The sequence below is a fragment of the Dioscorea cayenensis genome, chromosome 16, assembly GCF_009730915.1.
Source record: "Dioscorea cayenensis subsp. rotundata cultivar TDr96_F1 chromosome 16, TDr96_F1_v2_PseudoChromosome.rev07_lg8_w22 25.fasta, whole genome shotgun sequence".
Classification (NCBI taxonomy): domain Eukaryota; kingdom Viridiplantae; phylum Streptophyta; class Magnoliopsida; order Dioscoreales; family Dioscoreaceae; genus Dioscorea; species Dioscorea cayenensis.
This window is the reverse complement of record NC_052486.1, coordinates 552240-565043: the sequence shown is the minus strand read 5'-3', so window position 1 is coordinate 565043 and position 12804 is coordinate 552240. Positions and strand designations below refer to the sequence as shown.

The following is a 12804-nucleotide window of genomic DNA, read 5'->3' as shown; positions in this document are numbered from 1 at the left end:
ATAATTATAGCATTTCAATATATAGTTAAAGAATATGACATATTGACTAAAGATGTTCATTATTTATATTTAACATTGTTATTTTTTTTTTGGGGGCATGAAATATATACTATAATTATGATTATATCTATTATTTTTAATATTATATCAAACTTGACATCAGTGAAATAAATTGGTTACAGTTTAGTTCAATTAGCTGCAACATGATTTTATTGATGTAATAAATAATAAATAACTATCTAAAAATTATAGATTAAAAAAAACAATTTTTTTACTATAGCTTTAGTTATTAAAAAAAATTATCTTTTTTAAGTTTAAAATATTAAATTTATCAAATTGCAATTCTAAATTTATAATTCAATAGAGTCAGTGAGGAGCTGTAAGTAAATGATAGAGGGATATAAGCCTATAAGGTAGCTTTGCAAATGCAACCTAAGCCTCACGAGTGTGAAGCTTTGTTTAACATACTAAATGAAAAGTACCAATAAATTGTATAAGAGAAGTTTGCTTGTTTGTTTGTTTTCATATATTCCGTATTTTATACACTTGTTGTCATTTTAATTTTATACCTTGCGTGTGATTAATAATTAGTAATACTAACACTTTGTTGATGCACAACATTATCAATATATTGCTATACTTTTTAAAATACATTTTTTTTTCTTAATCTAAATTCTTAATTAATAAATCATTTTTAACAAAACCTTACTCTTAATTCAAGCTGATCAATACCCAAGCTAATCATAAAAGGGGTTGATTGTGAAAATATAATTGATTAGCAAGTCAGCTGAGATAAAATTTTTGCGCTGAATTGTTTTAGGCAACAGTTGGAAGTTGGAAGTTGGAAGTTGGAAGAACAAGTGATCCTTTGTTTTCTTTGGGCAAGGAATAAAGGCAATAGGCTCTGTCTTTGTTGTCCCCTAGGTGCACCGTGCACATACAAATAAACATCTAGTCTCTGGCATTTTCTCCAAATTCTAAAACCTTATAATTTAATCACAAACTGATATACCAAATATAAATTAAAAATAAATAAATAAATAAAAAAGGAAATACCTTGCTATGATAAACAAACAGTTCTCTAAAAGGCAAGATAAACACACATAGGGGTGCTTATTCGTTTCTTCCACAAGGCCTTTGAGACATGAAAATTGATGATAGCTTTGCTTGAGAATCAGGCTTCAGGTTTCTTGTTATCTGCACACAAGAATTTGAGTCATCTCTGCACACAAGAACACATATACAAATGTATATATATATATATGTATATATATACTAAACGAGGAGATTACAACAACAACAACAACAACAACAACAACAACACACCCATTATCATCATCATCAGCAGCAGCAGCAGCATCATCATCAAGGATAGAAGTGTGGTCCTCCTATCATAGAACAGGTATTTGCCAATGCTTGTGATTATTGATTTCCACTTCTCAGGAATATTACGACTTTCATTTACTGCTGTTCTGACATTCAAAGTCATTCATTCTTTCTGCTCTACTATAGATGCACATATCAAACGCCCAACAAGCATATAGATAGAACCAGAACAATTTCTTCACTCACCACTTGTTAGACCAACATCCATCCAACACTCACTGTCTCCCACAAACACACAAATCAGTGAAAAACATGAGAGTCTCAAGCACAATGCGAAGCAGCAACAGGGAGGACTACATGCGCAAAGACGCAAATCCTCTGCTCGGTGCTCGGTGGATGGGCAGCGGAGGTGGTGATAGGCTCACCACCACCTACGACCTTGTCGAGCAAATGTATTATCTCTACGTGCGTGTTGTCAAGGCAAAGGACCTTCCTACGAGTGCCATCACTGGAAGCTGTGACCCCTATGTCGAGGTGAAGCTAGGCAACTACAAGGGCACAACCAAACACTTGGAGAAGAGACCTAACCCTGAATGGCACCAGGTGTTTGCTTTCTCAAAGGAGAGAATCCAGTCTTCGGTGCTGGAAGTCTATGTGAAGGACAAAGAGATGGTGGGCAGAGACGACTTCATGGGACGAGTGGTGTTTGATCTCAATGAGGTACCAACCAGAGTCCCGCCAGACAGTCCTCTGGCTCCCCAGTGGTACAAGCTGGAGGACCGTCGTGGCACCAAGGTACGAGGGGAGATAATGGTCGCAGTCTGGGTTGGCACGCAAGCTGATGAAGCCTTCCCAGATGCATGGCACACCGATGCTGCCTCTGTGCACACTGAAGGCATGATCAATATCCGGTCAAAGGTCTATGTCTCACCAAAGCTCTGGTACCTGAGGGTGAACATCATTGAGGCTCAAGACATTGAACCAAATGAGAGAGGACGAAGCCCAGAGGTCTTTGTCAGGGCGCAAGTAGGCAACCAGATGCTCCGAACCAAGACTTGCACCGCCAAGACAATGAACCCACTCTGGAATGAAGATCTCGTGTTTGTCGCTGCAGAACCATTTGAAGAACAGCTGGTGCTCACTGTCGAGGACAGAGTGAGCCCACGAAAGGACGATGTGCTCGGTAAGATCACTCTACCACTGACCATCTTTGAGAAGAGACTGGACCATCGACCAGTGGATTCTCGCTGGTTTGACCTTGAGAAGTTCGGCCTTGGAGTCCTGGAAGGAGATTGGCGCAAGGAGCTCAGATTTGCAAGCAGAATTCACCTCAGAGTATGCCCTCGACGGAGGTTACCATGTTATGGATGAGTCCACAATGTACATTAGCGACCAGCGGCCCACCGCAAGGCAGCTCTGGAAGCAGCCAATCGGAATGCTCGAAGTAGGCATTCTAGGGGCTGAAAAGCTGCTTCCAATGAAGACCAAAAGGCAGCCGGGGAACTACTGATGCCTACTGCATTGCCAAGTATGGGCAGAAATGGGTCCCGAACAAGGACGATCATCGGCTCCCTTCAGCCCCAGATGGAATGAGCAGTACACTTGGGAGGTGTATGACCCTTGCACTGTGATCACCATCGGAGTGTTTGACAATTGGCATCTTGGCGGCCCCAGCAGTGGAGGCTCCGGAAGAGATCCAAGGATAGGGAAGGTAAGAATCCGGGTATCCACATTGGAGAGTGAGAAGGTGTACAAGCACTCATTCCCGCTGCTTGTGCTGGAGCCATCAGGTGTGAAGAAGATGGGAGAGCTCCAATTAGCAGTGCGCTTCACTTGTTTGTCCGTAGCTCACATGATATACATCTATGGTCACCCTCTTCTTCCCAAGATGCACTACTTGCATCCGTTCACCGTCAACCAGTTAGACACCCTGCGACACCAGGCAATGACTATCGTGGCAGCGAGACTCGGCCGGGCAGAGCCGCCATTGCGGCGTGAGGTGGTGGAATACATGCTGGATGTGGAGTCCCACCTCTGGAGCATGAGGAGGAGCAAGGCCAACTTCTTCAGGATCATGGCATTGCTCTCCGGGATGATCAGTTTGTTCAAGTGGTTTCACGGAGTTAGTCACTGGGCAAACCCTGTCACTACTGTGCTTGTCCATGTCTTGCTGCTCATACTCATTTGCTACCCGGAGCTGGTACTGCCAACAGTATTCCTTTACATGTTTGTCATCGGAATGTGGAACTATAGGTTCAGGCCACGGCATCCAGCGCACATGGACACAAGACTCTCATGGGCAGAGGCTGTCCACCCTGATGAGCTTGATGAAGAGTTTGACACATTCCCTACATCAAGGCCATATGATGTCGTGCAGATGAGGTATGACAGGTTGCGCAGTGTGGCAGGGAGGATACAAACAGTGGTGGGGGACATGGCGACGCAGGGGGAGAGGCTGCAATCTTTGTTGAGCTGGAGAGACCCAAGGGCAACAGCATTGTTTATAATGTTCTGTTTATGCGCCCGCAGTGGTGCTCTATGTGACTCCTTTCAGGGTGGTTGGTCTGGTGGCCGGGCTCTACATGCTCAGGCATCCAAGATTTCAAGCAAATTACCTGCAGTGCCAAGCAATTTCTTCAAAAGGTTGCCATCCAGGATAGACAGCATGCTTTTAAACTGAAGTTAACAGAGATGCTTTGACACTTAACTACAGCTATCTATCTGATCTAGTGCTGAATGATTATTGAGTATATACTATTTGTTTTTGTAGTTGTTGTACCTGGCTTTGATTGACTGATTGCTCATTGTTTGAGATTGGTTGTAAGCTGCTGCTTCTCCAGGATGAAGCTTGTGCATTGTTGTTGCTCATCTAGTACACAATTATTTTCCTAACCATTTTCATCAAATAACAGACGCATTGCACAAGCTTGTGAGCTTCTTTTCTTTCCATTCAATGGCTGAATACATTACCCAACTTGAACCTCAGATCAGTAAACAAAGGTGAAAAAAGAACAATACATAGTCATTGCAAAAAAAAAAAAAAAGGGCTCTACTGGAAATTGCTCTCTCAATCAAGAAGATAACATGTTCTGATTAGATATAAAATGTTGAGAAACCAAAAGATGTGATCTAATTTAGACTCCATTAATGAAACCAACCACATAAATTATTAACAAGCAAGAAATAACATATATGAAGGTACTCTGTCATGAAAACAACATAAAATGTTCACAATTGTATAAAAAACTGAGAACAGACACTTACTTGCAATAAGAAGATCACCACATACAACAAATTCATGATCAATATCACCTCCACTCCAAATTTAGCATATTATTACAACAGTGCAACAACCATAGATGTTCTCAAAGCATGCTATCTGTTCTGGCAGGCAACCTTCTAAAGAAATTGAGAGGGACAGATGGAAGCTTATGGCGGAACCTTGGGTGCCTTAGCACATATAGACCAACCAGCAGGGCCACAACACGGAATGGTGTAACATAGAGCATAATGGCAGTAATGAAGCAGAAGGTCACAAATAGGGCAGTAGCTCTTGGATCTCGCCAACTCAACAGATTCTGCAACCTCTCCCCTTGTGTAGCAAGATCACCGACCACAGTTTGAATCCGCCCTGCAACACTCCTCAATCTGTCATATCTCATCCTCACAATATCACCTGGCCGTGCGCTAGGAAAGGTATCAAATTCTTCATCAAGTTCATCAGGAGTTGTAGATTCGGCATGTGAGAGACGCGTATCCATGTGAGGAGGATGCTTCGGCCTCCAACGGAAGTACCACACACCAATCAAAAAAAGGTATAGGAATATGGTTGGCAGTATCAGCTCTGGGTAAAGAACCAATATAATGAATAGGACGTGGATCAGAACAGTAGTTAATGGATTCTTCCAATGACAAATCTGATCAAACCATTTGCTGACAGCGATGATGCCGCTCAAGACACTCATAACTCGAAAGAAGTTAGCTTTGCTCTTCCTCATGCTCCACATGTGAGAATCCACATCCAGCATATACTCAACAACCTCCTTCCTCAGTGGTGGCTCAGCGCGGCTCAGCCTCATCGAGACAATCTGAGTGGCTTGATGCCTCAACATATCAAGCTGTGTGACCGACAAGGGATGGAGGTAGTGCATCTTCGGCAGGAAAGGCTGAGAATACATATACATCATGTTCAGCAGAGAGGAGCATGTGAACCGGACAGCCAGCTGAACCTCCCCCATCTTCTTCACTCCTGAGGGAAGCAAGACGATAAGAGGATATGAGTGGGTGTAAACTCGATCAGTTTCAAGTGTTGATAAACGAATCCTGACCTTCCCAATTCTGGTGTCCCTTGTCCCTGCAGCCTTGTCCCCTCCTAGTAGGTGACAGTTATCGAAAACACCAATGGTGATGACCGTACAAGGATCAAACACTTCCCAAGTATACTGTTCATTCCATTTCGGATTGAAGTTATTGACAATTGTCCTTGTGCGCACCCATTTTGGTCCATACTTTGCAACACAGTAAGCATCAGTCATGCCTATTCCTTCCTTACCAGCCTTCATGGGCTGCAGCCCATGAGCAGACAGGATACCCAACTCTAGAATTCCAATGCTTGGCTTCCAGAGCTGCTTTGCCGTAGGCCTGAGATCACTGCTGTAATGAGTTGATTCGTCCAACACATGGTACCCACCATCCAAACATATCCTCAAATGAATTCTACTAGAAAACTTCACTTCCTTCTTCTTCTGATCACCTTCAAGAAGCACATGCCTCTCAAGATTATACCATTGGCTTGGTACAGGCTTGTAGTCCAACCGCCTGGGCACACTCTGCAAAGTAATCATGGCCCTTCCCAGCACCTCATCCTTGTTAGGCCCAACCCCTGTCCTCCACACTCAAAAAGCAAGCGCTCCTCAAACGGCTCAGCAGCAACAAAGATCAAGTCCTCATTCCACATTGGATTGGTATTCTTACTGGGAGAAGGCCTAGTCTTAAGAATTTGATTGCCCAGTGAGGCTTTCACATAAACATCAGGATACCGACCCTTATCAGTAATCAACAAGTCTTGAGCCTCAATTACATTCACTCTGACATACCAAAGCCTAGGGTTGAGATACACCTTGGATCTTATATTGGCAACAACATCACTGGGGACAGTGGCAGCATCCGAATGCCAAGCCTCGGGGAAGGCCTCATCAGCCTGAGTGCCCATCCAAACAGCCAGCATCAGCTCTCCCTTCGCTTTGTCACCTTTCTTGTCCTCCAGTCGATACCACTGCGGTGCCAATGGACTGTCTGGAGGAACTCTCTTCGGAACCTCATTGAGTTCAAGCACGACCCTGCCGACAAAATCATCCTTGATGAAGTCCTTGTCTTTGACAGTCACTTCAACAGCAGTGGCTTGAAGCCGATCCCTGGAGAAGGCGAACACCTGGTTCCACTCAGGGTTGGATTTCTTCTCAAAAATGTTTGGTGGTGCCCTTATAGTTCCCGAGCTTCACTTCAACGTAGGGATCGAGGCTTCCGGTCACGTCCTTGGGGGGCAAATCCTTTGCTTTGACGACACGGACGTAAAGGTACTGCATTTGCTCAACGAGATCATAGGTAGTGGTGAGCTTATCGCCGGGCACGCTGCCGCCGAGGTTCGGCGCGGTCTCCTTCAAGGAGAAGTCCTCTGGCCGGGGAGGAGGCCTCTGCATCTTCTCAAATTACAAAAACGAAAGCCCAAATCTTTATAACTCCAAAAGATTGGGAGATGTTAGACAGAGCCACACAAACAGAGAGAGAGAGAGAGAGAGAGACAGGACACCGATTCCTTTGGCAACGTTGAGAAAACCCCAAGATAGACTCCTACGAAATCGAAAGTCAAGATCTCTGGCACTACTCCAACAAAAAACACACACACACAACTGAAAACAAACAAACAAAAACTCCAAGTGAGATCCCAAACCAAACAAACTTGCTCTAGGCCTCTAGAAGAATTTTTAGAAATTTTGATCGAATTTTTTTCTAGGGAAAAAGGAAAAGGAAAAAGGAAAAAGGAAAAAGTGAAGAATTCCAACCTGGCCAAATCCAAACCTTTTGGAGGACCCTAATCCGATGATCCTCGCGGATCTACGAGAAATTCGCCACCATTTCACAAGATTTTTCCCCTAAAAATTGCCAAAAAGAGAGAGAGAGAAAGATCTATCCATGTATCGAGAGGGTGCGGGAGAGCAGTGTCCTCTTGTTTTTTTATTTTTTTGACAGCCTGAGATCCCGGTATCCTCCCCCGCAGGAATAAAAAGTCGATGCAGGTTGCGACACTTGGCGACCCCTTATTTGGTAGAATGATGAGCAAGACAGTGAACCAACAGGTCCTTTTTATTTATTGCATGGAACCCGAGGCGGTGGCGGGAGAAGGACCACCGTTTGTTTTGTTTGGCGGTTCAAGAAGGTGGAAGGAAATGGAGGGCTGAGATGCTGTTGCCACGTACAAGGAATGGCCCGGATTTGATGTTTTTGTGGATGTGAACTAAATTAATATTTAAAAGAAAAAAAAAACACACACACACACACAGTGATACACACACTAAATGTGGTAAGTGGGATATCCTTTTCAAAGATGGAATATTTATTGTTGTGTTTTCCTGTCTCTATTTGATTTCAGACCTCTATTGACTATTGGTATTGCCGTATTGGATGGGCTTCACTAATGATGTCACTGTTTATAAGTTAGCAAAAGAGTAATGTAGATTCAGTAAGGTTGGTACCACGCGCCTGACTGGCATGCAGTAATTTTTTTGAAACAGGTTTTTAGAGGACTTCCACCGACCTGTTCCTTGGGTTCTGGAGAATGAGTAGAACAAAACAACCTATCTTAAGCAAAGCTTCTCAGACACAGCAATGCAGCAAAATAGCCAAACTATTACATTATCTAAAAGTTAAAACATCATCAAAATAATAATAATAATGATAACAATAATAAAAAAAGATGCATGTCCTGGCTGATTCCCAACTCAGCAGCAGTGTAGATTACACAGTTATGCAGCAATTAATCAGTGGAAAGAAGATGTTTAAAGAGACCAGTGGGTGGCATCATCAGCAAAAGCCAGAGCTGGATCGAGGTTCATGCCAAGTTTGCTTCCTTGAAATGCTAGCTCAAGTTCGCCTGAGAAACGTTGGTTGCCGGGTTGTGAAATATGACTGAATTCAATTGGGTGTTGCATTGCTTCTGAGGTTCCACTGGCTTCAGGAGGTCCTTTGAACTCCCATGAATTGGCCATATAATTACTAGGCATGCCTGGTTGCTGCACCACATGGGACATGTCAAAGCTGGCGTTTGCCGGTATCACCGTTGGAACTTGGTTTTGTGTAGTGGTGCTGCTCCGTGGCTGATGAGTTGACAGAAGAGAGAGAGCACAGCTGGAGTCAGAGATTCCAGCAAGAGATTCACGGAAAGAACTCGAATTCTCTGGTGGTACTGAGAACATAGCACTGTTTGTGTTTGGTGAACCTCGCATTGATGGACCGAAACCATGAGCAGCAACTCCACTGGTCAAAGCATTTAAACCACCTTGCCATTGATGATTGCCAACAACCCGATTGCCTGACCTGTTTGCTAGCCAAGCATCTCTGTCGTTACCCGCTTGCTTTGCATAAGTGAAGTCCATCATAAAGCTCCTGAATCTACCGCTATCTTCTGTCAAAACATTATGAACTAGTTAAGAGATTTTTACTTGAGAAAACTTCATAAATCCTCTCAAAAACAAAAGAAACCAAGTCAGAGAACTCAGGGACATTTTGATGTGTCTAACCATGGCCAGATGATGACAGCCGTCCATTGCGTGATATGGATCCAGGAGGTGGCTTCCTCCTGCGCTCATTATGTCCGGCTAAACGTCTACGACAACTTCGTTTCCCTTGGTCAAATTCAGGTAATTGGTGGAACCTGTACAGAGTACAAGAGACATGCACATCAACACACATACACATCAAGTAGACACAGCACGGACAAAACTTAACCATTACAAAGATCATTAGGTCCTATGGAAGCAAAACAAGCAACCATCAATTGAAGGAGCAGATCAAAAGATAAATGGTTTTTAGAATTCAATGGTATCTGGACATGCCCATGGAATTACTGGATGCCAGGATGATACAGGTTATATGGTTCACGAGATGTTCAGCGGATTCAACCATGTCCAACTAGAATACGAATATGTTTCAATTGACTTAATTTAATAATTGTGTGATAATAAAATAGAAGCCATTCGACTGAAGATGTAATTGGGACCACAAAAGATAGCAGCACCATGCAAACTATGCTTTTTATATTCAGGATGCAGTTTACCTTGAAACTGAAGCATGTTCAACTGGCAGAGAAAAATTCTTGCTTCATTAATTGCATGAAACTTTAATTGATAAATCTTGTAAATTTGTATTAACCTATTCGCATCTAATGAGAAATAAAAAAATGAAAATTGAGGAAATGAGAACAACTTGATTTTCTACTGCTCAAAGAGACTGACTCAATGCATGATCAAATCTGATGACATCAACAACAACAATACTCCACTCCGCACCAAAAAAAGTTCAAAGAGAGATCAGGTGTAGGTGTACTGACAAATTAAACCAGATTGCAGTCAAAAGTTTAAATACATTCTCAAAAGCAGGGTTTGACATTATATGAGAGTTCCAAAGTGGAATAAACAAGTGAAGTAGATATAAATGACTTGAAGAAACCAGACAACTTTTCATGCTATTATTACCAACAAAGTCACAGTAATGGACATGTCACCGACAAAAATGTTAAACCCACAAAACCTCTACCTACAAAACCGAAAAAAGGGACAAGAACTTTCTTCTGAATATCAAAGCCAAATACATAGCAACATGTTCTCTTAATGCTAAACAAGGTAAACTGGATAATCAATCAACTTCTTTTCACAGGTTCTATAGGACGAAAAATTCTTATATGACATCGAAATAAGAAACACAAGCTCATAGATTAGCTGAAGAACAAGAAAACAGGAGCAAAAATGGATGAAAAAGACCAATATTGATATATAAATATATATATATATATATATAACTGAAACTAAGCCTACCTAATCAGCAGTATCAATCAAATGTATGTTTGAGAAAGATTGATCAAGGCCAAACACACCATATACCTTCTCTTTCACACACTAATTGCGTCATTTTTGAAGTGACCCATGACCTAACAAACAACTTTTTATTATGGAGAGAAAAGGAAGAAAACCCCTTGAACAAACAATCTCCAGATGATCTCCCAATAGTAACAGGAATAGGAAAGAAAGATGCAAGCTTTCCCTCAGAATTCAAAAGACAAGGTTGATGCGAAGCTATCAATCAATAAAATCACACTTGTATGCAATTAGCAAAGCCCTAGAAATGAAACCAACCAATCAACCAAACATCATTAACACAATCAAACAAATAAAGAAACAAACAAACAAATTGGAAGAAGAGGAGCACGAAAAAATCAAACAGAGAAACACAAGAGTGTTTATTGAACACTGACCTGCTGCACTGCTGACAGAACCTCTGTTCCAAGCCAGCCACAATGACCTTGGGGGACTTGGAATGCATACCACAAACCTTGTGCTTGGAATAGTAGGCCTTGGTATCACTGAGATCCACATTGCAGCCCTCCACTTGACACCTTGGAGGCTGCTGCACCCCTGCACTCCGATCTTCCCCTTCTTCGCCGGCGCCTGCCCGGAAGAAGCCTTAGAGGAGCTCCCACCACCGCCCCCATCCTCAAAGTAGATCTTTTTCCCAAACTTGAGCCCGTTGAGAGAGTCATTGGAACCACAGGCCAGAGATGCCGGCAGAGAGCTTGAACCCATATCCATCACCCTCTCTTTCTCTCTCTCTCTCTCTTTTCTCTTTAGTCATGAAGGAGCAGAGAGAGAGAGAGAGAAAGAGAGAGAGAGACAAAAGAGAAGTGGTATTCTTTATAAAGCAAGTGGGGCACTCTTGTCTCCATCCTCGGTCTCTTCTACACCTCGCACTACTGTTACTACTGCAAGTTAGTCAATAATACATACATACCAAGCTTGTACACGTATACTGTCTCTTTCATTCATCCAATCTCCAGGCTCTTTGTCCAGAAAAGATGGTGACTTTTTTTTAATATTTGAGGGGTATGGAATGTGGATGTATGTGTTGGAAAAGCACTGGCTTTTTAGGAGGGGGATCTCCTCCCTTCTCATTGTTCTGTCTTCTTTTTCTCTTTCTCTTTCCAAAGCTTGGGCCTTTGACAAGATGCCATGCATGTTTCCCAATCCGCCTTTTGAACTGTGTTTGAGCGGTGAAAAGAGAGAATCTTTTTGGTATGAGCTTTGGATTGCCTGCCTCGGAAGTGAACAGTGAACAGTGAGGCCCCTCATGTCTTGGTTGGGAGACTGTGCATATGCAGCCGGCCACGTGTGCAATTGTCTCCCTGGTTTGAATGGGACTTTTTGTGGTGGGTGACAGTTCCAATGCCATGGAATGGATTACCAGAAAATGAAATGAATTGCCTTTCTCTCTAGTTTAATTACCATCATCCATTGGGGACTGTGTAGAAAAATGAACACGAGGGGTACCTAGTTGTAGGTGGGCCGGCTCTGCTTCGTGTGGATGAACATGGGGAGCAGGTGGTTCAGGTGCTGCTCATGCTCACTCTCATTCTCTACTCCTAAGTCCTACCATCGGCCATCCATCCATTAGACAAACACGAACCAGACCTGCCACTAACTACTATTTCTGAATTAACAAACTACAAGTCAAGAACTAAACTAACAAGAATTCATGTGTATGCATGCTCTGCACCAGTGCTCATGAACATCCATGTGATTTGATTTGTGGAACCTTGCTAATAAATAGGCTATATAAAGTGCAAGGGAGAAAAAAAAAATTTTACAGTAGGCACTAGCCATTGAGTAGCAATGGTGCATGTTCAGAATTAATCAAGTTAAATAAATACCATTGATTGGTTCTCACAAAACCAACCTCCTTATCTGCAATTACCCAATTATTGACGATTGAAATGTTGCAATGGACCTCCACTAATCAACTCATTAAATTGTTCTTATCTAAACTAGTTGTCGTTTCTGTCCGGGATATCCTCCTACCTACTTCAACGCGCAAGCGCGCGTGCTTAAAATATATACCTTAATAATAATGACATATGAATTAAGATGCAGACTGACAGAAACCTCAATCCAACTCACGGATAACAAATAGGCTTGTTATTAATATTATCCACAATTTGTATAAATAGTAAAATGCAGTTTTCAAGCACCGTGTTTATAGCAATTGTAATGGAGGTAGTGATTGCCATCAATTGTTAAAGCATAAAGTCAACTTCAATAGGAGGGTTTTAGTTCATTGTTCTTATGTTATAAATTAGACTGTTTCGTCTCTCTTTGCTGACAAGACAGCCACTTGGAAAATTGATAAGCATAAGTCTAATATTATATGTTGTGA

The 12804-nt window shown here is 42.3% G+C and overlaps 2 protein-coding genes and 1 pseudogene across 2 annotated transcripts; 1 reads left to right on the top strand and 2 right to left on the bottom strand.

The window, feature by feature from the left end:
* The first annotated feature begins 944 nt into the window (after positions 1-944).
* On the top strand, positions 945-4006 carry LOC120279123 (annotated as a pseudogene).
* A 464-nt stretch (positions 4007-4470) lies between these two features.
* On the bottom strand, positions 4471-7587 carry LOC120279081 (FT-interacting protein 7-like). Its single transcript, XM_039285936.1, is given in 4 exon segments — positions 4471-6206; positions 6209-6790; positions 6792-7235; positions 7389-7587. Coding segments are annotated over 3 exon segments (2331 nt in total). The 5' UTR covers positions 7026-7235; positions 7389-7587; the 3' UTR covers positions 4471-4691.
* Positions 7588-8321: 734 nt separating this feature from the next.
* Positions 8322-11638, bottom strand: LOC120278770 (squamosa promoter-binding-like protein 14). The gene is given in 4 exon segments (XM_039285501.1): positions 8322-9004; positions 9123-9256; positions 10853-11027; positions 11030-11638. Coding segments are annotated over 4 exon segments (1089 nt in total). The 5' UTR covers positions 11187-11638; the 3' UTR covers positions 8322-8381.
* Between the last annotated feature and the right edge of the window lie 1166 nt (positions 11639-12804).